The sequence below is a fragment of the Aspergillus brunneoviolaceus genome, assembly GCF_003184695.1.
Source record: "Aspergillus brunneoviolaceus CBS 621.78 unplaced genomic scaffold BO95scaffold_8, whole genome shotgun sequence".
NCBI lineage: Eukaryota > Fungi > Ascomycota > Eurotiomycetes > Eurotiales > Aspergillaceae > Aspergillus > Aspergillus brunneoviolaceus.
The window spans coordinates 146,773-173,079 of record NW_020290738.1 but is presented as its reverse complement, the minus strand read 5'-3'; the positions used below and the strand labels follow the sequence as shown (position 1 = coordinate 173,079).

General features: G+C 51.7%; 13 protein-coding genes across 13 annotated transcripts; 6 read left to right on the top strand and 7 right to left on the bottom strand.

Moving 5' to 3' along the window:
- Positions 1-231: 231 nt before the first annotated feature.
- On the bottom strand, positions 232-2,195 carry BO95DRAFT_506652 (MFS general substrate transporter; the record flags this gene model as incomplete). Its single annotated transcript, XM_025591204.1, has 5 exons — positions 232-468; positions 533-682; positions 760-1,388; positions 1,463-1,901; positions 2,010-2,195. 5 exons carry the CDS (start codon positions 2,193-2,195, stop codon positions 232-234), a joined length of 1,641 nt encoding a protein of 546 aa, XP_025446102.1.
- A 395-nt stretch (positions 2,196-2,590) lies between these two features.
- BO95DRAFT_506649 (lactonase family protein) lies at positions 2,591-3,809 on the top strand (the record flags this gene model as incomplete). The annotated part of the gene is made up of 1 exon (XM_025591203.1): positions 2,591-3,809. A coding segment is annotated over one exon (1,219 nt), but the record flags the coding sequence as incomplete, so codon positions are not given.
- Positions 3,810-4,091: 282 nt separating this feature from the next.
- On the bottom strand, positions 4,092-5,057 carry BO95DRAFT_506648 (alpha/beta hydrolase; the record flags this gene model as incomplete). Its single annotated transcript, XM_025591202.1, has 1 exon — positions 4,092-5,057. One exon carries the CDS (start codon positions 5,055-5,057, stop codon positions 4,092-4,094), a length of 966 nt encoding a protein of 321 aa, XP_025446100.1.
- A 2,042-nt stretch (positions 5,058-7,099) lies between these two features.
- Positions 7,100-7,970, top strand: BO95DRAFT_459969 (MBL fold metallo-hydrolase; the record flags this gene model as incomplete). The annotated part of the gene is made up of 3 exons (XM_025588697.1): positions 7,100-7,272; positions 7,327-7,483; positions 7,554-7,970. 3 exons carry the CDS (start codon positions 7,100-7,102, stop codon positions 7,968-7,970), a joined length of 747 nt encoding a protein of 248 aa, XP_025446099.1.
- Positions 7,971-8,245: 275 nt separating this feature from the next.
- On the bottom strand, positions 8,246-9,672 carry BO95DRAFT_470888 (cation diffusion facilitator family transporter). Its single transcript, XM_025589545.1, has 2 exons — positions 8,541-9,672; positions 8,246-8,476 (listed from the first exon to the last, which is right to left on the bottom strand). Exons 1-2 carry the CDS (start codon positions 9,592-9,594, stop codon positions 8,439-8,441), a joined length of 1,092 nt encoding a protein of 363 aa, XP_025446098.1. The 5' UTR covers positions 9,595-9,672; the 3' UTR covers positions 8,246-8,438.
- A 592-nt stretch (positions 9,673-10,264) lies between these two features.
- Positions 10,265-12,480, bottom strand: BO95DRAFT_479254 (lysophospholipase 1; the record flags this gene model as incomplete). The annotated part of the gene is made up of 3 exons (XM_025590099.1): positions 10,265-11,642; positions 11,697-12,345; positions 12,432-12,480. 3 exons carry the CDS (start codon positions 12,478-12,480, stop codon positions 10,346-10,348), a joined length of 1,995 nt encoding a protein of 664 aa, XP_025446097.1. The 3' UTR covers positions 10,265-10,345.
- A 1,381-nt stretch (positions 12,481-13,861) lies between these two features.
- On the top strand, positions 13,862-15,008 carry BO95DRAFT_479253 (DODA-type extradiol aromatic ring-opening family dioxygenase; the record flags this gene model as incomplete). Its single annotated transcript, XM_025590098.1, has 4 exons — positions 13,862-13,904; positions 13,967-14,300; positions 14,406-14,540; positions 14,636-15,008. The coding sequence occupies 4 exons, from the start codon at positions 13,862-13,864 to the stop codon at positions 15,006-15,008; spliced, it is 885 nt and encodes a 294-aa protein (XP_025446096.1).
- Positions 15,009-16,773: 1,765 nt separating this feature from the next.
- Positions 16,774-18,857, top strand: BO95DRAFT_439205 (serine hydrolase domain-containing protein). The gene has a single exon (XM_025585685.1). The coding sequence runs from the start codon at positions 16,810-16,812 to the stop codon at positions 18,637-18,639; it is 1,830 nt and encodes a 609-aa protein (XP_025446095.1). The 5' UTR covers positions 16,774-16,809; the 3' UTR covers positions 18,640-18,857.
- A 1,007-nt stretch (positions 18,858-19,864) lies between these two features.
- BO95DRAFT_428360 (PaaI family thioesterase) lies at positions 19,865-20,449 on the bottom strand (the record flags this gene model as incomplete). Its single annotated transcript, XM_025584842.1, has 2 exons — positions 19,865-20,278; positions 20,342-20,449. 2 exons carry the CDS (start codon positions 20,447-20,449, stop codon positions 19,865-19,867), a joined length of 522 nt encoding a protein of 173 aa, XP_025446094.1.
- Positions 20,450-20,997: 548 nt separating this feature from the next.
- On the bottom strand, positions 20,998-21,465 carry BO95DRAFT_342600 (uncharacterized protein; the record flags this gene model as incomplete). The annotated part of the gene is made up of 1 exon (XM_025581972.1): positions 20,998-21,465. A coding segment is annotated over one exon (468 nt), but the record flags the coding sequence as incomplete, so codon positions are not given.
- Positions 21,466-21,519: 54 nt separating this feature from the next.
- Positions 21,520-22,314, bottom strand: BO95DRAFT_354257 (3-hydroxyacyl-CoA dehydrogenase family protein; the record flags this gene model as incomplete). The annotated part of the gene is made up of 1 exon (XM_025582209.1): positions 21,520-22,314. A coding segment is annotated over one exon (795 nt), but the record flags the coding sequence as incomplete, so codon positions are not given.
- Positions 22,315-23,440: 1,126 nt separating this feature from the next.
- On the top strand, positions 23,441-24,344 carry BO95DRAFT_439204 (uncharacterized protein). Its single transcript, XM_025585684.1, has 2 exons — positions 23,441-23,957; positions 24,018-24,344. The coding sequence occupies exons 1-2, from the start codon at positions 23,672-23,674 to the stop codon at positions 24,308-24,310; spliced, it is 579 nt and encodes a 192-aa protein (XP_025446091.1). The 5' UTR covers positions 23,441-23,671; the 3' UTR covers positions 24,311-24,344.
- Positions 24,345-24,895: 551 nt separating this feature from the next.
- Positions 24,896-25,829, top strand: BO95DRAFT_439203 (uncharacterized protein). The gene is made up of 2 exons (XM_025585683.1): positions 24,896-25,281; positions 25,348-25,829. The coding sequence occupies exons 1-2, from the start codon at positions 25,098-25,100 to the stop codon at positions 25,638-25,640; spliced, it is 477 nt and encodes a 158-aa protein (XP_025446090.1). The 5' UTR covers positions 24,896-25,097; the 3' UTR covers positions 25,641-25,829.
- The last annotated feature ends 478 nt before the right edge of the window (positions 25,830-26,307 follow it).

Here is a 26,307-nt window from a genome sequence, read left to right as displayed (position 1 = left end):
TGTCCTGTTCACAGAGAATTATTATCCTCCGATCTTCTCTTCAATGTCCCCAGTGTTTAGCTTATGCACTTATTCAGGCATGAGATCAGACATCTCATATCATTGTCTCGTCAGCTGCTATCTGACTAGCTACATCACTTACCATGCTCATGTTCCATACAACTACCATATGCCACCTAGCCAATCTTTCTTCCCTCCTTCTCCTTACCCGGAACAGGTCGAATAATGTTCTTAACTACTGTACTCAACATGTTCAACAGCCTGACTCTTTACACCCCCGCTCTCACCTCCCACGTGATGTTGGTTGACCGCGTCATCTTCTTCGAATACATCAATCTTCGCGCTACGCCATTTGCGCGGATGCAGACCCGAGCTCTCGAACAGGTAATCGATCTCACGAAAGGTGCGACCTTTCGTTTCGGGTAGTCGGAAGATGCACCAGATCCAGATGAGGGCGTTGGTGCCAGCCTGCGATGATACACAAATAAGAAATAAGGTAACAACACAGGATCGTCACGCATGGATCACTCACAAACAGAAATGCGGTCTTGGCACCCAGGTTCCACGAACCACCGGTCAACATCTTCGGGATGAGCACATTGGAGACCAACGAGCTCACATTGAAAGCGACTCGAGCGAGGGAGATCATCTTGGCCCGGAGCTTGCCAGATGGGACTTCGCCCTATTTGCTCCCACATTTTCCACATCAGCACAAGTTACGGGATGGTAGCACAACTGAAAAGATGGGTGACGACTCACCACAATGGTGTACGACGACGGCGCCACCGTAGCAATATAGACCACACTTGAGACCAGCAGCAACGAGCCGACCGCATTCGACACTTGGGTACTCTGCTTGACGCACCCCAGCACGCCGATCGCGAACAGAAACACATCGCTGATGATCAGTCCGGCAATGAAGATCGTGGCCCGGCCGAACCGCGTCATGAGCCAGATACAGAACAGCCCGAAGGTCAGATACTGGGAGTTGAGAATGAGGTTCAGGTCGAAGGCGCCGTGCTCGGACAGGCCGGCCTGCTCGAGGAACTGCACCGTCTGCACGTTGATCCCGTTCCCGCCCCAGGTCTGCGCCATCTGCACGATGCACACGATCTCCGTGCGCCAGCGGTTCTTGCCCCGGAAGCATTCGGCGTAGCTGCTGGAGGCATTAAGTTCCACCTCCATGTGATTCGTGTAGTCGATCAAAGCGATCGTCTGCTCGATTTCTTCGGTGGTGGTGTTATCGCTGCGGATGCGGCGGAGGATGGCGCGCGCGTCGTCGAGGCGGCCGGTGCGGACAAGGAAGTAGGGAGATTCCGGGGCGAGGAGAAAAAAGATGAGCAGTGGGGGGACCCACACGAATTGGATAAGGAAGGGGATGCGCCAGGCTGGAAAGAGATATGGTCAGATCAGGAGCGCTCTTGTCACTCAGACCATATCTGCAAGGAGACGGGAGACCTACCCCATTCACCGGGGACGTTCAAGCAGGCTCGGACAATCAGCGAGCCGATGAAAAATCCCAACCCCCAGCAGATGCCCACCCATGCGGTCACAAACGGACGCAGACACGTCGGGACCATCTCGGAGGAATAGGCGATACACCCGGTCTGGAACGCACCCCATGGGATCCCGCACATTACCATGGCGGCAACCATCATTCCGAGGTTTTTCGCAAAGGCAAACAGAAATAGGGTGCCAGCTAGCATGATCATCATTCCGCTGAGAATGGGCTTCCATCCGTACCGGTCGGCGAGGAGCCCCGCCAGGGAGAGGCCGATGAGCTCCCCGCACGCCATGGCTTGCTGGATGGCGGTTTGCCACTTGGCGGATATCTCCAGAACCCCGTTGTCATGCGTGCCAAATTGCTGTTTGAATTGGTCCTGGCCGTAAAAGGTGGTGGTCTGTCACGGCCCGCGGCATTGTGGAAGGGTTAGTTAGGGCTGGACACTGGGGGCGGGGGAAATGCGGGGGCGTGGGGGCATTTAGCAGGGTGTGGGGGCTTCACTAACACATGTCGCATCCGCCGCCTGCATGGTCAGTGTGAAGGAAAACACACATGCCCAGAAGACAGCTTTGCGATACTTTCGGATGGCCTGCCACCAGGTGAGTGCGTGGTCCGCAGCATTGGCGGCGTGAGCCCTCTCGAGCAGAGTGGTCTGTTCGATGTTTAGTTCGGAGTCCTTGGAGTCAGCCATTTTGAGACGGGCATCTCTGGCCTTCTATGACTCCGGCGGGGACGATCGCCTCTAAATGGTCTCCCGGATTTTGCGGGGAAACGTGGGGTAAACAAGGTCCGGCTATACTCTATCGCGCCTGATGCAGGCTTTGTAGGTGTCCCAGGAAGCTAATGGCACTGTACCTCGTATCCATCAGGCCATACGATCCGAGGCGATGCTCGCCAAATTACTGGCTGCCAAAGCTTAAAGATCGCGGCTCGCTAATTTCGCCTAAGTGATAAGAGGCTAGCTGCCATGGCCTAGCCTCAAGCGCCCCTCAAAGCTTCTCCTCGTGTTCATTTGAGCTCGCCCCTACCTTCACTCACCCCTCCTTCCTTCGCCACGTTGCTCATACCACCAATCCCCAAGAAGGTCATGTCGCAAAGTTCACGAACCATGTACGCCTACGTTGGTAGCTTTGTGATGCCGACCCCAGGCGCACATGATGGGCTGCATGTATTCCGAGTAGACTCCGAAACCGGAGCCCTAATGCCCGTTTCTTCCCACACCCCCGGCCTCAACGTGGGTAGCTTCGCTCTCGACCCCCAGCGCGGCGTCCTCTACGTGACGGACGAGGTGGCCTCTACCTTAGAATTCCGCGAGCAACACCAGGTCGCCGGCGGCGGAGGTGGGCGGATCTTCGCCTTCACCATTGACCGCGAGACGGGCGCGCTGAGCGAACTCGGCCACTGGCCCAGCTACGGCACACAGCCCGCGGGAATTGCTCTACATCCCAGCGGTGGTTTTCTGGTGGTCTCGCATTTCACTAACCGCACCACCACAACCACTCAGATTACCGGGACTGCGCAGTCGGGCTTCACAATCAGCCCTCGCTATGACGACGCAACCACCGTCCTCTTCCCTCTCGACTCCACTGGCCGCATCGGCGCCCCCTGCGACATCCACATCCACCCACCTGCCTCGCCTCCTTCGTGTCTGCACTCCATCAGTCTCTTTCCAATCAGCACCAGCGACAACAATACCTTCTATCTAGAATGTGACATGATCCAAGACCAGCTCTTGACCTACACACTCGCCAACAAGCCTCCCCTTCTCCGCATGCACGCAGCCCATGCCACTCCAGAAGGTAGCGGACCACGCTACTCCGCCTTCCACCCCACCCTCCCAGTCTTTTATGTCAATTACGAATACAACCCCATTATCGAGACCTTTACCTACCAGCCTGGTGGGTCCTTCACCTCCTTGTCCAAGGTAGATGTCCTCCCACCGGCAGGGGAGCTGGACCCAAACTATCCGCCACCGGAAGGAAACATTCTGCTGTCTGATCTGAAGGTGCATCCAGGGGGGGAGTTTGTCTATACCCTGGTACGGGGGTATAATGTGCTCGGTGTTTTTCGCGTCGATCACACCACGGGAGGGTTGGAACGGATCCAGACGGTCGGATTGATGGGTGGGGTTTCGCCCAAGGGGTGTGCGGTTAGTCCCGATGGACGGTTCCTGTACGTGGCTCTTTCGGTGAGCGGGTTGGTGCAGGTATGGCGGGTGGAGGCGGAGAACGGGGGCAGGGTGGTGTTTACGGGGTCGACGGTGAGTGTGCCGAGACCGGGGGCAGTTTTGGTGGTTGAGATGTAGATGTATCAAGTAGTAATCCGATATTTCAGATGTTCATCTTGGGACTTTTGTTCGAGTAAGAAGGGTCAGAACACTATACCTCTGGAGTGTGTTGAGGAATTATCAGGAACGTGGCAAGATTCAGAAAACTGGACAATCTCAGATGAATTGGAGCCTTCTATTTCTATTGGTGCTTACCATATCCTAGCAAGTCTGCAATACAAATGGAGGTATTGAGGGCAACTCTAGAGTGTCTCAAAGTGCAGAAAGAAGGGAAAAAAAAAAGAAAAAGGAAAAAGCAAATTACATCCACTTCTCTTTCTCCTCGACCACCTTGGCCCTCGCATCCCACCAAAACTGCAAGCCCTCATCATTCAATCCCCCCAGCACATCCTCCGCCGTATGCGGCGCCCCGGGGACAATGGCCTTCCCAAACTCGACCCCCCACGCCGTCAGCGTCTCCCACATATGCTCATGCGCCTCGCGCAGCCGCACATCCTCGCCTCCAATCAACAACCGCAACTCCGTCTTTTCCCTCTTCACATGTTCCAACTGCCTCTCCAGCAGCGTCAACGCATGATTGGCCGTGAAGAACGCCTGACTACCGTTATACGTATCATACGTCACCTCCCGCCCTTCATCCGCGAGCTTGGTGCGAAAGCTGCCGGCAAGGGAACTCAACGCCCCGCCAAAGACCTCGGGGTACTTCAGGCCCAGATTCCACGCCCCGTAGCCGCCGGCCGAATGGCCCTCCAACCACCGCGCCGAGGGGTGGCGGATCGTGCGGTACCGCTCGTCGACGGCGGCCACGAGATCGCGCCGCATGATGTCGCCCAGCGGGCGCGTGCCGTCGTAGCTATTGATCCACCGGCCCTTGGGGAGGGCCTGCGCGGCGATCAGGATGCAAGCGGGCATCTTGCCCAGCTCCATCTTCCGGTAGTAGAAGCGCAGGGACCACTCCGCGTGCCGGGAACAGGAGAAGCCCCCGTGCAGCCAGTAGAGGACCGGGTACCGCGGTCCCTCGAGGTCGGTGTCCGAGTAGCCCGGCGGTAGGACGACCAGGTAGCTCCCCTGCGCGCCGGGCCCGCGGGTCGGTTGCGGGTAGAGGGCGTATTGGATCTCGGAGGGTAAGGCCCACACGTCGGTGTCGATCCACATGTGGTTGTAGGCATCCAGCAATGCGGCGGGCGGGTGCCAGCGGCCCTTGTAGGGGGGGATCGGGGGGTAGACTTCCGAGGAAGACGGGGTGGTGGTGCTGTCGACTGTCATTTTGCGGGCGGTGGGATGTTTTGGATTGTGAGGGGACTAGGTGAGAGATGGATTTGATCTTTATCAGTGGTGAAATTGGTTAGTCGAGGTGATTGAGAACATGATGCGATCGTGAGTTATATACGAAGGTAGGCTGGCCCAAGTCCGGTATGCGGGGTTGCCTCGGGGGAGGGGTAGAGAGCCCACACGATTCCGGGCTGGCAAGCATCGCTACCCGCGCGGGAGCTAAGGCGAGACTCGCCTGTGAACTCCGGGGAGTCCTACCCTCGGCTGGGCGAGGTTGTCCGATATTTGGACCTCAAAAGCCCGTACTTGCGTGCAACAAAGACCAGCCAAGACGCAGTGGCCGTGGTTTCGTCTTGCCGGGTCGTGGTTTATAGCTCGCGCATAATAGCCGTTAACGGACTGCAGCTGCTGACACCACGGCTAGCGACTCCGGGGACACAGTACTGATAAGAGAAACTCATCTGGAAGATCACAGGGTGCCTCGTTGCGAGAGTTGAACACCGCTATAATGCAGGTTTAGTTGTGTTTGTGAATGTAATTGCAGAGACACACCGGCAACCAGCGAAAATGGAAGCAATAAAACCTAAGAAGCAAAACTCTTATAACTTTGAGAACCCAGTATTGGAGCAGCAATAAACTCTTGAAACGCAAGATTTATGTCGAAGTCTAGCTCAGTTAAATTATACTGGGTAGTTAGGTAGGTACCACTTACTGCAGCCAAGTGAGTGAGTGTAGTGATGAATCACGCCTAAAGTCGAGAACAGTAAGCTCCCGTTCCAAAACAGAGGACCCCGATCCGTAGCGGTTCTAATATTGCGTGACCTTCCAATGCAATAACTAGCAATAAAGCGACATCCTAGTACATAACGAATTCCTATAATATTCCACTCAGTTTTACTAAACAAATTTCGCTGGATCGTCTTATTACAAATTTTGTTTCAATGCCATTCCCCTCTAAATCTATATTGTTCAATTTTCGTCTACCGATCACTTAGAAATTATACATAAAGAACAACAAAATAGATTAAAACAGACATAATAATCAACCAGCAGGAATAGGAGTTCCGTGAGATATCTATAAATACTTATTTACACAAAGTTCATACTACAAAAGAACCTCGTATAACAAATTTGAACACGCGCCTCTACTGTTTCGTTATATCAGGTGATAGTTCTTGGATTAATCGTGAATGGACAACCACTAGGACCAAAGCCTGACGTGTAGGGGTCCTTCGGATCGTTCCGAAAAAGCACGGAAGGCCTGAATCCCCTTCTAGTTTTTCACTTCGAAAAGCCACGGATTGGGTCTCTTGTCCGGTGATGTAGTAGATCTTTGCAGCAGAGTAAGCCCAGCTCCCCGGGAATCAGAAGTATGTGTAGGTCATCCCGGAGTGTAGTGTATCTTTGAACATCTCCTGAACGGCAAAACAGACTCACAGATTATGTCTATAAATATTATTCGATATTTACGCTTACAGACCAAGTACCAGCGTATGCACCTTCCAGTCGATATGAGGCGGTGCTATGATTTATTTTGCAAGACGGCAAGAAGCAGGAAGCCGGACGGGGTGAGGGACGTACTGTACCGACGTCTAGGCAGATACAGGGCTCAGGTTTGGAGCAGGTTGAGATCTTTCATAAAGGGTGTATGAGTACCTGCAGGAGATATGAAAGAAACGTAGCTAGGCTGGGGTTGGGCAGGGGTCGATGAAGCTGGCCTTCTTAGAAGCTACTGTTCAATTGGTGTGCTCGGGTGGTTGTGGGGAAAGTAGGGCAAGCAGGAAGCGGCACTAGGCCCTAAGGATGATTGACTGTTCAGGGCAGACACTCAGAAGGCCAAATAAGGGTTACTATGTACATACATACTGGCCGATGCAAGTGGTCCTGGTTTACCCTGGCTAGTGCTTACGGAAACAAATCAGCTTGGCTAGTGCTGACGCAACTAAGCATACATCGTTACGATAGTTACCCCGTACTTAAAGCACACACCCCAGTACTAGCAGACTCCCACCCCTTATACAATCTTCAAACCCAACATGTCACCTCTCCGCCCAGTCTTCACCAACCTGAATGGCGACAGCTCGTGGCTGATCTCACTGCCCCAGCCTGCGGGCGGGTACTTCCACCTCCTGCTCGATCCGTGGCTCGGCGGACCGGCCATCATCACCTCATCCTGGCTGAGCCATATCACGCACATCGAACAGGAGAAGTTCTAGAGCATCGCGCAAATCGAGCAACTAGCACGAGATATCTCCGCACCCAGTGGAGCGGAGAGCCGCATTGACGCCGTGATTGTCTCCCATCCCTTCAGTGACCACACCCACAAAGACACACTGATCCAGCTTGCATCCACTGTTACAGTGTATGCTACCCGCGAGACCGCCGCGGTCGTCCGGTCGTGGAACTATTTCGATACGGTAGTAGGTATCCCCGACTACGAGCCAACCACGCCGTGGCTGGATGAATCTCCTGCACATCCCCACCGGCGAGCCACATCCCGCTCTCTATTACGGGATGGTGATCGCTTATACCACTCCGGAAAAAACGACGGAGGCCGTCATCTACTCACCCCACGGCATCGAACCGCCATTCGTGCAACCGCTGGTCGAGGAAGCATCGTTCACAACGCTCGCGCTGCTGCACGGGATCGACGACCAGAGCACGCTCGGCGTGCCGCAGCTGGGTGTGGAGAACGGGCTGCGGCTCGAGGCGCTGACGGGCGCGCGGTACTGGCTGCGGACCCACAGCCCCCTCCTCGATTTCCGGGGTTTGATCGGGTGGTTTTATCGGATTTTTCCGCGGACGCTGGACGACGGCCTGGAGCAGGAGGAGCGAGAGACGGGGTACAAGCGGGCGAGGCCAAATTATGTGGAGATAGCGAATGGGGAGAGTGTGGTTTCGAAGTAAGGGGGGGTGTTGCTGCTGCTGCTGCTGCTCAGATGAACGGTCAAACGAACAGAGCAATCCAAAGTGATTATGATGATGTGATTGATTGCACCGCGATCGCCGGCTAGATCGTATCAACATAGGATGTTGTTGCCGGGATCGGGACTTGCACCCTCTATCATCTGCAGCAAGCGTCCCAGAGACTTTTCAAGGTATAGCGTCTGGCGATTGACTCAGAGTAAGAAACAGCATTGAATGAGCAGTTTTATGATCAGGTAATGTGCTGTCTTATCCCCCGTCGAGTGAAGGCCAAGCGAATACAGCCTTCTAAGCATAAATAATCTAATTGTCCTATCATCTCTCAAACCTCAGACGGAGGTCATCCATGTATACAAAGTCAATTTTCTCTGTTCGGTCTAATATTTTACACTGAGGAGTCCCGTAGAGTTCAGGACTAAATTTTTCTCCCGCGATCATATGTGCGTTCCATCAGCGGGTTTTGCGATGCTCGGGCATATGCGACGTTTCTAATTTGTTGGGAAATACATCAGTCAGAACAGAACAATGACCAAAGTCGGATGAAATGCTTACCGTAGTCGACATGAACAAAGGCTCGAGCGAAGCCCTCGACTGACTCCAGCTTATCCTGCAGTTCTTGGGCGACATCGTGTACTTCGCGCAGGCTGAGCTCCGGCGCCATGACGATGTCCACCTCGACGAACAGCTCCTCGCCCCAGTGATACGCATGGACAGAGTCAACCTGCAGGATCAAATCGGAGTGACGCAGCGTCAGGAAGACTACCTCCTGTACTAGATTCGGTGACGCGCCGAGGCCGCACAGCTCCAGAAACTCGCTCCGGACGGTGCCGATCCAGGTGACGATGATGACCAGGCCGATGAGCAGGGCCCCGGCCGGATCGACCCACCACTTCAGCTTCGCGCCCGCAGCCGATGTGAAGATGGCGAACCCGTACTCAAAGCAGTCGTTGCGATTGTCCTCCCACAGCATCTGCAGCTGGCTGCTGTGCTTGCGGAAGATAAAGCAGTAGACGGCGAGGAACAGCTTGATACCGAACCCGCACGCCGCCGCGATGACCGCAGCCACGTCAAACTTGCCCAGCTCGTGGTCGCTACCCGCCAGGGACCGGATCGACTCGACGACCAGGACGAGCGAGACGGCCATCAGCGCAAAGGCAAAGCAGATATTGCCGGCGTTGCAGAGCCGGCCCGCGCCGGCGGGCCACTGGGTCGAGTGGTTGAGCTTCCGCGCCTTCCGGTGCAGGTAGTCCAGGCCGATGTTGCTGACGGCCTCGCAGCAGCTCTCGGCCATGGTCACGAAGAGGGACAGGGACCGGGTCGTCGCCGCGGCGTAGATCTGCAGCGCGGCGACGAGGATGGTGCCGTAGATGGAGGTGTTGATGGCAGCCTTGACGTGTAGAGATGATGTATCCGGCTCATCGTCTAGCAGCCGCGCAGCCGTTGGGTCCTCGGCTACCTGGATCAGACGGTTGATGTGGAGGTTCTGTTCCGTGTGATAGTTGTGTGCCCGCCGGATGCGCCGGTGGATCTGTTGGCTCCACACCGATGTGCTGGGCGGGCTCACGAGAGAGCCTCGTAGCCGCTCAAGCTCGATGTCGCTTGACATGGTGAAGTTGAAAATGGTATTATGCAGTATCTGTCAAGGTCAAGGAAGGTCAATCAGGGAAAATTTTGCAAATTCTCCAAGGCTCGGCAAGCCAGGCGGAAATGAATTCGATGAAGGGTTGAGACTTGGCACCTTGGCATGCTTTTACCCCTGCCGCAGGAACATTGCATGTTTTCGCCACGCAGATTGATTGTCCTATCGTTTCTGCCTATTTGCATTTTACAACAGTCAATCTAATCTCTGTCTCAGCCAAGTTCAGCACATACGACCACAGGGTGTGGAAAACAGGGCTTCCCGTCCGCTCAGCCGTACTTAAGCCACACGCCGGGAGGTTAGTAGTTGGGTGGGTGACCACCAGCGAATCCCTTCTGTTGTATGTTTTTGTTTTTTTAATCTCGCTATTCGACGGCTGTTTCCTAGCAATTGAGGCGTGCACCATTCCTTCTCCCCAACGCCGTCCATGAATTTGAGTCAAAACTTTAAGTAGGCTGACATTAGTTGTGAAACTCCAGCTGTCGCGGACGTTGCCCCTTTCTTCCAGGGGCTAGTGGGAAAGTGTGATGACAGCAACATCCACGCCTAAACAACAGGTACTGTACAACATCCGAATATCAAACCCTAACTGCATACGATAAGGTCGCGTTCTATACTGACTGCTTATTCTTATTAAACCATATCTTAATGCTATGTACCACAATCCCAAAAGTCAAATCTCCCCCACCTTCCAAGCTGATTGTACAGTATTTACAGATTAAACCAGCACGAAGGCAATCACTCCCACAACGGCAACGGCAGATCCTACACCAGCCCGCAGCGAGACACCCATACTATAGGCAGTCGACGACGAGGTCGCGTTGGCCGGCCCAACGGCGCTCAGAGACGCGGTCGGCTGATAAGCCGCCGGAGTCTGGTCGTCCACGGTCCCATTCCAACAATACCGTTGGAAACACTTCGTACAGGCCTCCGGGACGGCCGTGCCGGTGCGATTAAACGAGCGGCTGAGTACCGCACAGCCGACGCAGGTCGACCAGTCCGCATCCAGCGTGCCATTCGCCTGCGTCGCGACATTGTACCCATTGGTGATGATCGCATCACGCTGGGTATTGTTGAATTGACCCTCCTCGAGCGAGAAGTTCGAGCTATAGGTGATCGGGTGGTTGGGCAGGTAAACCACCAAGGGTGTCGGCGTAGTCAGACGAGAGGCGTTGCAGCCGAAGAAAGTCGGACGAGCGTTCAGGCCCAGATTGAGGAATGTATCGAGGTCTGGGATCTCCGGGAACGAGGTGTCGTTGGCGACGTCGAGGAGGGTGCGGTTGTAGGTCGCAATCAGTGATGAGCCGGTCGGCCAGTTGTCGTAAGACGAGGAGCCGAGGGAGTCGACGGCGAAGATCACGTCGACATTGCGCTTCTGTTGGATGAGCGGGTACAGTGGAACATTCTGGCTGGTCTCGCCTCCGTCCTGTACGATCAGATTGGTGGTTTGTGCGTATGGGGAGGTGGCTGTGTTGTATTGGTAGAAGGGATTCGGGTCGTAGGCTGCCGGTCCGTCAATGCTGGAGTTGGTCGAGCTGGCGGCGTTGTCGAAGTCCTCGACGGCGCTCTTCAAAAACGCCGTCGTGGTGGAGTTCGGCGCGGCGGCTTCGTACTGTTCTAGGATATACTCCAAATAATAGAGAATGTCGTGTCCGTTTTCGTTCCAGATATCGCTTGACGAGCCGGTGATGAAGCCTGCATTGTCGAACCCCCGGACGCAGGTTTCATTGTCTGGCACTACACCGTTGACGAATCGAGTACCAAGATACTCCAGGGGCGCGAAGCCATAGATGTCGTCGTCGTAGGTTCCCCACTCCCAAGGGGTAGTTTCAAAGATTGGATATGTTGCTGGGGAGGATGACAAGGTCTCGGTGCTTTTCTGGTTGCCAGTCATAACTACCAGAGGCATCGGGATATCACCACTCTGGAAGGATTGCGTCTTTGCGATCGAGGACCAGGTGTAGTCAACGCCCCCATCGCTGGCATTGAAGAAGTTGTATCCCTGGATACGGCCCCTATAAGCATATGTCAATGTCCGTTCCTTGGCTCAGAGGGGCAAGCAAGCTGACCAGAAATCCGCGTCGCCGGTCTTAAACCCAGCCTCCCGTTTGCTCTTAACGTCAGCGGAAATATTTCCCCAGAATTCGACATGCGAGATCTTAGCAGGACCGTATATAATTTCCTCGGAGTTAAAGTCCCACAGGTTCTCCTGTAGATTGGAGACCGTCGTAAAGTTATTGACGTAGATAGAACCGAGAGCCCAAGATCCACCGCTGAGGGCAGCAAAATAGGTGGCTGACTGCAGCAGACCACCGAGTTGACCTTTAGCCGTTGATCCTTCAGTACGTTCATCGAAGGCCTTAATGACACCTCCTCCATTGAGACACGCGACAAGACCACCACCCGAGATGCCAATCGCGACATTGGGTAAATCGCTGCCAGAGTGGTTCGTAATGTAGCTGACAGCATCGAAGTTTTCAATCTCGATATGTCCAAAGAAGTCTTTCAGAGCGGACTCGGTCTTCTGACGGCGAGTTTGGAGCCATGCTGTCTCATTGGAGGAAAGTGCGGAAGCAGGCCGAATTGTAGGTCGGCTCGATGGACAGGTAACATGGACCGGGGCATAGCCGCTCGGAGCATCAGGGAGGGCACGAGGCTTGACATTCATACCCCGTGAAGCGAGGTCTGCTTTGATAGATACGGCACCAGCATTGGTAACTGAGATTAAATGTTGTGAGCTTTGGGTATTCATCAAGTACAAAACGACGACAGTTTGAGGCCTCCACTTCCTCTCGGAAACTTACATTCTATGATGTTCAAGGACATCAAGCCCAAAAAAATAGACGTCTTCATGGCACCCCAGTGAGTTGATCAACAAGGAGTCAATCAACAAGAAGTCAATCAACAAGGAGTCAATCAACAAAAGTCACAACAATGTACCTTGAAAGAGAAAGTTGTTCATGTGCTTGAACCTCGATCTGGATCTTGGGAAAGGTCGAGCTATTTATCCTCACGACCCAGCTTGAAGACCAGGTCAAAGCAAAGTAGATGATCAGACCGCGTAGAAAGAATGGCGGAACATAGCGTGTGGAAGTGGAGTCTGAGGCTGAGATGGCGCAAGTAGCCCCAACAAAAGTAGAAGATTCCATCTCTATGTGGTATATAACTCGGGATCGTCGGGCTGAGGTGGATCTCCTGAGGGCCCAAAGCGGTGTTCGCGTAGTTAGCGTTGGCGCGCTAGACTAGATTCAGGAAGCAGTTCGGCACCATACCTCATCAGTCCCACATGGCTGAGCTTACATCGAACAAGCCTCATATTTCCCCCAATCGTCAAAAACAGACTCAATCACTGTGACTAACTCATGCAGGCAGCAAGACGTCGGAATCTGAGTGAGAGTTTGACACTGCCACGTCATCAGGTACACGTGCAGTCCAAAGGTGTTCCTGGCTGGCAACTCCGCCACCATGGCTAGGGATATGCATGAAGCATACATGGTAAGTGGGGGACAAGGACCCAAATTACGTAGCTGAGCTCCCGTGCGGGGAAGCTACTTGTCTTTCCGATTTCCTTAGAGCTCATGTTGATGATATAGTTGTGGACGGTACCCGGATGAGAAAGGCTGAATGCGACCGTTTACCTGAATCACAAACCTGTTCGCATCAATCCTGTATTATACTGTACTGTGATCCTGATCCCATGCAACACTTGACAAAATCAATATCAACCAACAAATCTTTTTTGACTACCCCTTTGGAGTTGCTTCTTCAGATCGAAATGTCTGGAGCTGTCAATGCGACTTGGCGCGCTACGCATGCGGCGGGTTGGCAATATAGGGCTAGAAGAGAAGATATAGATCCAAGTAGCAGGGCCGGGGCCCCGCACATCTCATCAGCTTCCCATAACTTACTCGTGAATATAGAGCCCGGAGACGAGGTAATAATCCAACAGCAATCGGCAGAAAACGAGGAATACCGCGTCAGAATACATTGAAAAATCACAATAAATGCTACTGAAAGTGTTACCGGCAGTGACAAGACGGAGATCCGTCGGGGCATTAGATCCATCGGCAGTCGGCAAATCCGCCCGGGTGCGAACCATAAAAGAAATAACGCCATTTTGCTCCCCGCACACGCATTACAACTAAATCAGGAACTGTACGGTATAAATAGTCTCACTCCCCTCTATCTGTCCTCGAATCACCCCTGGCCTGACAGATCAACCCCAAGAATAAAGATGCCAGCCCACACCCGCCTCCCAACCTATTTCATCGGCCATGGTACCATCACCTACAATCAAACCCCTTCACCATCCACTAACCAAGGGGGAGGAAAAAACTAGGCGGCGTCTCAATCCTCTTCAAGCCCGGCTACGGCCCTGTCCAAGACGAACTCCGCCAAATCGGCCGGGAAATCCACGGCCTCAATCCCGAAGCCATCGTTGTAATCAGCGGACACCACCAGAGCGAGAAATCCGGGGTGGTAGAAGTCAACCTCAAAGAACCCACCAAGGTCTGGCACGACCTCGGCCCCAGCTGGAAAAATACTTATCCGCACGTCTTCGAGTACGAGTACCCGCACCAATCATCGCGCGCGTTAGGTGAGCAGGTCTTGCAGCACCTGCAGGATCATGGGATTCGTGCCGCGAGGGTGAAGCGGGATTTGGACCATGGGGTGTATGTTTTCGCTCTCGCGTTTCTTCGACTGATCTTAGCTGTTTGAGGATCGGTATCGGATGTTAGATCATGATCATGAATGGCTAACTCGATCCTGGAAAATAGCTGGGTCCCCTTCAAACTCATGTTTCCCGAAGGCAGTCCAGAGGAATTGGTCGACGTGCCCATTCTCCAAGTCTCTTCGTTTGCAGGGGATGATTACGCGGCGCATGTAGAGTTGGGGCGGGCATTGGCGAGACTGTGAGTGTGACATCTCTTCACTCGACCTTTCCTGTGGAAATGTATCAGCGGAAAGGAGAACAGAGAAGAGCAAACCTAACAAGACCGAACAACAGCCCCGGTCGCATCCTCATCGTCGGCTCCGGGATGCTATGTCACAACCTTAGAGCCACCCGCGAAAGCACCGACCTGACAGTCGTCAAAGCTATAGAAACAGCGGCGCTGCAGATTCTGGAGACAACACCGCAAACGACACAAGGCTTGACAGAGGCATTCTTGCGGTTGCCGCAACGGTCGGATTGGCCGCTCGCACATCCGACAGTGGAGCATGTCTTGCCGCTGTATGTGACATTGGGAGCTGCAGAGGAGATTGAATCTGTAGAAGGGAAGGAGGAACTCGAAACCAAAGAGGTGGAAACGTGGAATCGGAATCAGTATATTGTCGGTCAATCGTATCTGTCATTCCGGCTGGGCCGGGCTTCAACTTAGAGAGACCTTGTCGGAAATAGGACGATTCTAGAAGTTGGGAGCGGCACAGCTGTATATATGCCTGCAGGGAGCGGAGCAAACCACCACATAGCTCAGTGGGCATTGATGCAAAGTAATGTGTCGAGTAAGGTTTCAAAGACTTGCTGTCTAGCGATGCGGAAGAATTGCCCTTCGAAATAAAAGGAGACGGGAATGGGTGCAATTATTCCCACCTGCGGATGTATGGAAGAACAAATACCCACCGTATGTGATTCGCAAGTGCTTGGGCAAGTTTGAATTCTTTCATTCTCTTTCATAAATTACCCAGTTACAGCAACGTCTATTCCTCCCCTAGATTGGCACGGGGCCAAAACAAAGGCGGCCAGCCAGCCACTGCACAGCGGCTGTGGACTAGTACCCTGCATCGCTTCCAGAATACTCTTCGAGAAACACGTGGGATGTGTGATGACATAGTATGTATAATGAATGTATTTAGTGTTTTTAGGATGACTAAGTTTGTTTAAATAGATGAGAAGGCTGTGTATCAACTAAACCATCCCGGGTATATATAGCTGGGGACAAGGGTTGAGACTGCAAATTCATGTCTGCTGAGTTGTCTGTGTGTAACTATGCTAATATATTTTAGTTCTCGACAACCTAGATGCATCTGTTTCTTGTCGAGTGACCTAATCCAAAATAAATTTACACAGCAGAAGTTCCTTCTTGTTGAAAGCAATTTGAGCCTTCCTACTTTACACATACACGACACCGACACGCAATTCTTCGAGTGCTACAAGATGGTAACTCACGGTCTGCTTTATCTTTATAAGAAACATTCTGTCGCATTTACTTGTGCAATTTTCCGACCGCGGGAATAGGAAAATAGGAATAATATCGTTCTTTCTTTCTACACTTTGATTCAGCACACATCGAGTCTTTTGGACAACAGCACTGTATTCAGCAACTCTAAAGCCCAAACAGGAGGAGGAAGGGAAAGAATGCTCAGATTCGCTATCAGTCTGCCACCTCTCTCAACCAAGAAGAGTCTTTTGTTCAATATCAACTGTTCAGCCCTAGTCCAAAGCCTCACAGTCCGTCTGGAGGATATCTACAGTAAGAGTAGTTTGGCGGTAAGTCGGGATACTTCTGTGAGACCTGCTATATTAGCAAGCACCTACAGAATAAATGGCTCGAGAGAAGAGACTCAGCAGGTTGGGGTTTTAGATCATGAAGGCTTGTAAGCTAAGGTTGGATAGACTGTGAATCAGTTTGAATTCACAGGATGAGACAACCAACTCACTTCGTTAAGCTGAAACAGCCACAGCGGAATTAGCTGCCCCACTTGGCTGGAGGCCTGAGGCGGTGGGCTTACTCAGCTAATTTACTTATTGTCAAGGATGCGACACAGATGACGTCTTCAAAGCCATGTTGGTGTGCAGGCACCATAGCCATTATCATTTTCAACCCAGCCTTGCCAGCGCAGCGGATGACGGATCGTGCTTGGCAAAATGGGTACTTTTGTCTTACACCATTGAAGTTGCCGACTGGCTACATCGTCAATTCCTGATCCGGTTTCAGTGATTCCCGATGTAGATCCGGTGGGCCAAGCCGCCCAGCATTCGGATGGCTGTGTGGCGGATTCTGAGCGCCATAAACCCAGATGCAAGGCTACCTCAAGGGCAGCTTTGCACAGCCCGTCATGCCGTGCGCCATGCTTGGCAGACGTCTGCTTACAATACGAAATGTCTATAAGTGCTCAGTACGACACAGGCTTCTGTGAGGAGGTCCCAACCCTGGCTCTGATTCGGGATTAGCTTCCACAATGCGGCATTCATCACAATCCATCATTTTGTTTTCATCTTTGGTACTCGTTGCCACTGCTGACCGCCTGGGTCCCATATACCCAGCACCGGTTGACCTTTCTAGCTCCCATAGCCATGTTAGGGCTGTCTGGGAGAATCTCACCACTACCATTGACGACTATTTGAAACACCCTTCCAAGAACGGATCGACCACGCTTCTAGGAATTGAAAACATCACGTTTTCAGCCGGGCTATTCTCAGTCCATGATCCGGAAGCGAAGAAACTCCAGTATCATTGGACCAGTCCGGAAATCGCAGAATCCACCAATGGAACCAGGAAAGTGGATGGAGATAGCATTTTCCGCATCGCCAGCGTCAGCAAGCTCTTCACCACTTATGCTGGCATGCTCTCTCTAGCCGAGGGTCAGTGGGATCTTCCCCTCTCCAAAATCTACCCCGGTTTCGCCAAATATGCGGCAGAAGCCATCGACGCCCCGGCGTGGAGCATCAATTGGGATGAAATCACGCCGTGGGCACTAGCTTCCCAAAGTTCGGGCATTCCTACGCAAGGGGGGCCGCTCATGGATCTACTGTGGCAATACGTAACGGGGCAGAGCACCGTAAGCCCTATCACAGCCTACGGACTTCCGCCAGAAAATACGAGCAGCCTGGGACCATGCTACGGCTCGCTTGAAGAGGCACTTGAGTTGTGTGACAGCACGAATGTCATCGATTCTATGGGATCACGGCCACCGACGTTCAAGCCTTGGTGGACTCCTATGTACTCCGACGCAAACTTTGAGATGCTGGCGCTCATGATCTCTAACATCACTGGGAAGTCAATATCAGACATATATCGGACAGAGGTCTTCGACTCCCTGAACCTGAGCTCAACGTTCTCGTCTCCGCCGACGAGCAATGTGACCCAGGCCCGGGCTGTCGTTGCGGGTCCCGCAGCAGCGGGGTTCTATCTGGAGATCCCCTTCACTACCCCATCCGGAGGGATCTACTCCTCAACCAACGACCTCGCCACATTCGGTGTTTCGATCCTGAACCACACGCTACTCCCCGAAACTACCACGCGCAAATGGATGAAACCTCAAACGCACACAGCAAGTCTGACCGCCTCCATTGGCGCCCCATGGGAGATCGTTCGTGTTGTGAGTCCCACCACGGGTAGGGTGACAGACATCTATACCAAGCTGGGAGACTCGGGCTACTATGGCGGCATTGTCGCTCTGATCCCAGACTATGACGCCGGTTTCAGCATCCTCGCAGCCTCTACGAGCGACCAACGCAGTGCTCTGACCAACGTGATCCTGGATTATATTACTCTGTCTGTGCTTCCAGCTTTAGAGGCCCAGGCCGCTCTCGAGGCAGCTCAGAATCTTGTAGGCACATACGTCTCAGAGGATCCCAGTCTCAATTCCTCCGTCACTATCGCGACTGACGATTCTGTCGGTTCTTCGAGCTACTTCCATGGTCTGAGACTTACCCAGTGGATATCGAACAACACCGACCTGCTAGCCTCGCCCTATCTGAGCGGTTACAAGCCTCGGCTTCTGCTGAGCATCCCGAAGTCTACTCCCCGTGGCGTGGCCGGAGAGGTAGCCTTTCAGGTTTCCAGGTTCCCGCAGACGTACAGCTATTTCGCTTCCAATGCGGCAGATCTCGGCGTGATCGGTCCATTTACGGGTCAATATAACACCAACCTGGACTTTTGGAGTACTGACACTATTTACTATGGAACTCGTGGTTTGGGCACGTTTGTTTTCACCGTCGACGGTGACGGGAAAGCTTCGGCTATCTCTCCTACGGCTGCGAAGATCAAGTTGGAGAGAAAGACGTAGCTGGACTTCTTCTTTGTTATGGTTGTTGTATTTATCATTTTGACGCCAGTCCTAGTTCTTAAACTGTCTCCGTTCACTTTTCTATCGAATATAAAGCATCCCACAAATCTTCAAGTCACTTCTCGGTCATTATTTACCTTTACCCGTCGCACAGATTGATTTCCAGAAGTCCAACATGTCAAACTGCATTGGGGGCACACTTACCATTCTTGAGAAACGATCTTCGCTCGCTGCTATTGGTGTCTGGAACAGTGCTTAGCTTCCAGAGCACCTTGCCCTATATTCCTTTTTGGTGAAGGAGTGGCTGTTCATCGAATTTATCTTAATAAGGAATTCATGTTGCTACTGGCGGGCCTGACTCATTCCCGAGCCTGGATTAGAAATTGGGGTGTAATCACTTAAGATTATACTAGCAAGATTCTCTTTTAGGTAGGATTCGAACCCTGTTTATGTGTCGGTGTAAACCGGTACATGAAATTTTATGCTTAATCATTTAACTACATGTGGACCTTGTTTCTGTACATTGTGGTGATGTGGCGTCGTTAATCAGGTGTATCATAAATTTCCATTAGACAATGCAAATGGACTACCAGAAGAGAAGGTATTAACATAGCTAGCGATGCCCCCCCGCCCCCCCACCCCATTTTCTCTCATTTTGTTCTTCTTTTTTTTGTTGGTGACCACCGCCTACGCCATGCTTATCTTTGGTGTATATTTTCTTGTTCTGTATTGCTTATTCTTGCCTATCCAATCACATTTGGAATTGCAAAGCACTACTAGTGTCTGGTATTTTTCACTATCCAATGATCTCTGTCTTATTAGAGTTTTTGGATAGCAGAGAACAAGACCTACCAAATCTTGAATATCCTACATATTGAAATGGATTCATGAAGGTTTATGAAACGGCGCTCGGGTACGCAGGCGTATTCAAAGGATTGACCGCTAGGGGCCTTCATATTCAGGGCAGTCTAAGCCAAGAGCCCACATTCTGAACATGTCAAGACGTCATATGAACCCAGCACTATAACACAACAAGGTCAGCCTTTACAAGACATGTAGGACTCATGCAAGGGACCGGATTGGGCAAGATATTCGTCACTCCCATGCTCTGAATGACAAACCCCCTTTACCTGGCACACCGATTTTGGAATCCATGTCTTTGTGTAGAATTATCTCATTGTCTGTAAGCATGTGACTAAAGCGCTCTTTAGGACTGATCAAGCCTCTACAACTTGCCTACATCTTCGCGGTCCATGTTGACCTTTTCGTGCACGCCTATGACACAGAGCTCCCCAGAATCGACATCGTAGAAATCAGCCCTTGCCAACGCCATACGCCTTCCCAGATTAATCATGAGGCAGATTGCCCGGACCTCAGCACCTAGCGGAAGAGAATGCAGGAAGGTCATGCGCATATTGCGACTGACGCCGGAGTCCGAGAATCGACCCGGCGTGGCCGCAGCGATAATAAGCACGTTCGTGAAATTATCGACAAGAGTAGCAGCGCATCCTCCATGGAGATGCATTTGGGGGCCGCACATTGATTTTGTCACCACAAATCGGTAGGTAACGGAAGTATCGGGGCGTTCAACTGCAGACTCGATTCGAAGATAGCAATCCTCCGCATTGACATCCCAGTTCTCATGAGAGATAGGAGTTAGCAGGGTCTCTCTTCACTACGCTACAAAGATACAAGGACATACCTCCTTGAGCTTCTGATGTCCCATGAGCTGAAAATACCAGAAAACCTTCTTTTCGAAGTTCTCAATAATCCCTTCGGGCGCGGACATTGACATGATCTTCTTCGGCATGGTGAAATAATTGCAGGATGGTATTGCGTGTTGGAATTATGTCTGATGTGCAAGGCACAATTCAAGGTGGCTAGACTTGTCATCTTGGAAAGAGTAGGGCATTCGCCCGTTATAATAGAACCTCCAACGGTGACGCACCATTATTCATTCTGATCCACATATTCACAGAAATATTAGTAAAGCATGATAGTCAGACGAGAAGCTAGAAATCCGTGCCTGCCTTTTTCTTTAATGTACACGTCACAAGACCAGCAATGTATGTACAATTGCATCATGCAGAAGTTCTAAGTATGCCGAAACTCGTGTCATGACCCAGAATCGTGTAAACGCAGATTCTCAATGCTACTTTGTGGCTAGCCAGGTCGGCTCTCTACTGAGCATTTTCTCTCCTTAAACAGTCATTCATAAATGAATACGCACTGAGTGATCTTGGCTACGCGATGAGGCCATTCTTACAGATTCATCAAGCTTGGCATGACATACTTTGCCTCATGCTAGATACATCAGAGTAGTTTACCTGTTCTCGGTATGCATTATTTATTCGCCGATAATCGCCTCCAAGTCAACGCGGGAATGATCTCCCTGCCCTCCGGGGTGACCTTTGGCTCCTCCGGGATGAGCCTCAATATTTCACAACCATTGTCCGCTTCAAAATGTACAACCCGTCTTTCCAGTTGTCCAATCATGTTAGGGTAGATACAGTGTGTAAAGCGATGCTGAACGGTTGGTTTCTCGCCATCGTCATCCACGTAAAATTGACCGGAGTATGCGAAATACCGTCGGGCCGCCTGAGAATGCTCCTCGGGCGTGGCAGTCCAGTAGTCAACCGACTTGAACTCAGCTTGGCCGGGGATTCGTAGCTGCGCGGAGACATAACCCGCCTCGCTGTAGATCAAGTGGCCCGATATCTCTCTGCCAAAAGGATGATCCTTGTGCTGGGAGCCTGACTGGGGATTGGACACCGATGTGCACTCCACCAACTCCCAGGCTCCCAACAACCGATCCCGAAGTCGACTGTGACTCACCTGCTTCTCGTCCTCTTCCCGTGGCGGGGGCAGCAACCTAGCAGTGCCTGACTCCACATAGTTCTCTCGGAAGAATGCCAGTGCGTAAGACGGGAGGTACGTTCGTTCCTTTAGATAAATCTCCTCAATGTCGCACACTGTCTGCAAGCCCACAAGATCCATGAGCTCGCAGGGCCCATACTTGGCCTGCATGGCCTGCTTGAGCATCGCATCAATATCCGTCGGGCTTCCCGCGCCATCCGCAAGCACCATCATGATCTCACGCTTGACCGCCGCCCAGATACGGTTCATGATGAACCCCGTCGAGTCGGCTTGGCAGACCACCGGACGGCGCCCGATCTCGCGGAGCTCCTGCGTCAGAGATTCGATAACATCAGGGCTTGTTTGTCCGCATGACATGAGTTCAACGAAAGGCCCCTGCGCTGGGGGGAAGTAATGAGCGTTCAGAATGCGACGTTGGCCCGCAGCTGTGATGCCTTCGACCAGGGCACTGCTGCGAATCGAGGATGAATTTGTCGTGATGATTGTGTTCGAAGCGCAGAGAGAGCTCAAGGTGTTCAACAACTGCTTCTTGGCATCGATGTCCTCGGCAATGCACTCGATTACCATCCACGCATTCTCGACGGCGTCTTTTAGGTCTCGGGTGATCTTCACATGATTGGGCTGGTCCGCTTTTTGATCGAGCTGTGACTCAATCCAGTGCAGAGCATCCTGCGCAACGTCTTCGTTTTTATCATACAAAGTCACTGTGCGGTTGTGTTGAACGTAGACTAGAGCAACCTGGCGGCCGATTGTGCCACAGCCGATAATGGCAACGTGCTTAGTATCGCTGTAAGCCATGGTGATTGTAAGGTGCGGACGGAATGGCCTTGAGTAGTGAGGTTAAAAACGTCAAGAGCAGAAATTCGCAGTTAGTTTCCACCCGTGTCATGGTAGACAGGGACGGTCAGGGGCTTATATTCAGCACTTTTTCCGACGCAAAGACGACCCATCTGGGAAAGTACTGCCAATGTGATGGAATGCTGCGGCTCTCTTGGCAGACTACACAGGTAATACAACTCACAGTCGGTCTACCATGTATGCATACTATTCGCACTTGGAAAAACTTGTTCTCTTCAAGATACTACCTGGGTTGACTTTCAAGTCCAAGGCCAAGTGGGTGTGACACCAATTGTGGCTCTGGTATCTCAGGAATAGAGTTTCTGCCCCCTTACATCTAGATGACTTCATCCAGCGGAGGAGAAAAATCGCCGAACTCGACAAAGACCGCCGTTCATAATGATGAGAAGAAGCTCATGGCATCCTACTCTTCCCTTGGGGGCTTACTGCATGAGATAATTGCACTGAGGTTCCTAGTATTGTCTTAGATCGTGATGCGTCATCTTACCAATATTACGTGAAGGGTCGAGCAGGTGATCAACACGGACACATCGATGTTGGAAAACCATCACCAGTCTTGAGATAATCCAGGTTTCCTTTTGCAATCTCTTACTAAAGAACATGGCAGAAGCACAATCCTGTCTCAGATTAGAATTAGCTAATTTGTATTCATAAATGACCTCGTGGTTTCCAGGGCTCGAGCCGAAACTGCCCTAAGATATACTCCATTGCTCTAAGCAAACTCTCAATACTTACATGATCGTGAACAACCGAGGTAGTTGAGATTTTCTTTTCAAGAACCCCGACTCATGTCTCACACCAGAACTCAAGACTTTAGTCAACTCTGGGGTAAAATCAGTCATTCGGTTTGTGCACTTGTAGCCCAATCTATCGCGCATCGCCTTCCAATCATATGAGCCAGTTCCAAACGGCCGGGGTCACTGCTGCCTGGGGCATCAAACGAACGCATGCGGCTTCATCGGTTTCAGACTAAACCCTTTACAGTTTGCCGACACACCCGACCCTAGCCTAACCGGTCGATAACCGTAACTCTCTAGGATAGGGGCTGACTGTATCTCCATAGGCATAGACCTGCATTGAATGCGAACGAGTGGGGGCAAATTCCTTTGAATTGGTCAAATTCGCTGCCTGACCTCGACTAAGTGTCTGTTCTGCGGACTGATCTACGATTGTCAACACGACATATAACTCTCATCTTTTCAGCCAACATCGTCCTTCCTTTCCCTCTCTTTCTGTGATTATCGGAAGTCAGTGTTATCTTCAAGATTTGGATTACCCTATGACATTGTGCCACACCATGAAGCCTACATTCTTTGCCATGCTGGCAGCCCTAGCACTTCCGCTCAGCTCGGCTCAGACCGCTAGGCCCGACTGCTACACCAGCACCGGTGACATGGAAATGGTTGGCACATCCGTATACCAGTCTACCGGGATTTGCATGAATATGTGCAACCAAGTCAACGCGTATTACTACGCCACCCAAGGAAAAGCCTGCTGGTGTGGCAAGCAGCCACCGCCATTTGAGACTAAAACAGACAACCGAGCCTGTACAATTCAGTGTCCGGGTCACCCGTTCGATAAGTGTGAGTCTCATGACCTTTTCCACCATCGCAATTTGTCTCTAGTCGACTAACGAGACGTAGGTGGCGGTGATGATGTCTACTCGGTTGGGGAAATGCCGGGCGACCATCCGAGCATCTCTAGCGGGGAAAGCGCTTCGACTATGGCTGCAGCTTCGACTGCAGTAGGCACAATTCAGAGCACAGCTACTGCTGATAATTTGGCTATGCCCTCGGAGTCATCTGGTCCTACCAGTTCCAGTTCTGTCTCTGTCGTACCTTGGACCAGCAGCACACCGCTGGCGAGTGCTGTTCATGCCAATTCTACCTCGGGGGCGAGCCCTCGCTTCAAGCTACTCTTTCTCCAAGATTCTTAAGGTTGATTCAATTACACTTTGCGCGATTTGAATGTTGTTACTTGATCAATTTCTCCGTTGATGTTGTAAGGAACGTAGACCGCGAGTAGGCAATTCAGGGAGATCTTCCTTCGGTATTGATACAGGAGGATACAACTGTTCCAAAGATGTAGTAATCTTCTGACCATATGTAGAGAGCGAGGAGCAGGAGATGCTAACATTGATACTAAGAGGCGGGAATTTGTTTATTTGATCTAACTTCGATTGTAGGGAAAAAGTCAGCCGCAATCAGCCAGCTAAGGCTGCCTCAGGCATAAGATTCGGGTGATCCCGACAAGCGGAACCCCCCCTGGGAATAGCCTCATCCACAATCCTATTCTAGGAAATACCCTAACCCGGTTTCGAAAAGCCAAGATTACTCGACTCTGAAATCAGCCAATAGGAACCACGCCTGTCTCAGATCAGGGGTACCTTTCATCTGAGGCAAGACCCTTGTGTTCGTTCAATTGGCCCAATGGATATGCGGCCCCCAAAAGGCCGCAGCCAAAATGCAGCCAATTTGAATCTCACAGGGTCCTGCAATGACTGCCTTTTCCTGGGGCTGCACTTCCACCCTATTTATCTTAGTCTTCCCCGAATTTGTCATTCTTCCCACTTTGTTTTGTGTCTTCTAACCTACCATTGACAATAGCCCATATTCATAATGATTTCGACGTCTTCAAACGCGCTGGGTGCTCTAGCACTCTTCCTTGTTTCAGCCCAAGCCCTTGAATGGGGTACATACGCCTGCATGAAGAGTTCTGGGGACATGACCAAACTAGGCTCGTCGCCATACCAATCTGCCGGCTTGTGCCAGGACTTGTGCGAGAAAGAGAAGGGTTATTTCTTTGCCTTGCAAGGCGAAGGCTGCTGGTGTGGCAGTCAGCCCCCCGCCTTTGGTAGTATGGGTGGTTCGTGTGATACGGATTGTCCAGGCTATCCCGATGACAAGTGTATGTGTGAACTCCAACACCGCGTTGATAGAACCGATTGACCGCCGACTGACACTTGTCGCTTAGGTGGAGGCGACGGCACTTATTCGGTCTGGGAATTGGAGGAGGACTATTCGAATCCTAGTCTGGAGTCGAACACCGCGACGATGACCTCAACAGCAGTGACATCCTCTTCTGCTTCCTCCGCCTCCTTCTCTTCTTCTTCTCCTTCGTCCGCTGATTCTGGGGTCGTGACATCGAGCTCAGCGACGGTGGCCTCCTCGTCTGCTGCCATCCCATCAGCTACTACTACTACGCCAGTGGCTCAATCTGTTCATACTAATGCGGCCAGCCGCCCCTCCAAGTTCCTGTTTTTCTAATTCTATCAGTGGGCAAAGGTGGTCGAACGCAAATGTGATTTTTGTTGAAATATGTACAATAATATTTCGAACTGCATCTGCAGATCCTAGGATTCCATTTCGCTCGTTTTATAGCCTCGCCCTCGATACCTTGCCCAGCGGCAGAAGCTAGCTTAAGGTATCATGATAAGCCTAATACTATATTGCGCACAGTGAAATCTCCTCGTGGATACATAGATCAGAGTGCATCTGAGTGATGCATTGTCGATCATCTGTGGGCCGGTCTCAGGTCGGGGCTTGCAGTAGCTAGAGACAAATCTATTGTACGTACATGGGTGTCATCCCACCACTCCCGGAAACATATATCGCAAATACTTCCCCTGAGCCTCGATGCGACCGGCCATTGCAGGGATAGGAGAAAAGAAGATCTACGTGATCGCAAACACACCAATCCTGATATGGCAATCTGGTCTAAGATGTTACGCACAAGAGGTCAAAACTAGCCCGTGGAATAATGCTTTGTACGAACTATTGCTTGTTGGACATGGGAAATTGGAAATTTTGGAATATAGATAGAAGTTATCATTTAACAGACACATACGACCACAGGGTGTGGAAAACAGGGCTTCCCGTCCGCTCAGCCGTACTTAAGCCACACGCCGGGAGGTTAGTAGTTGGGTGGGTGACC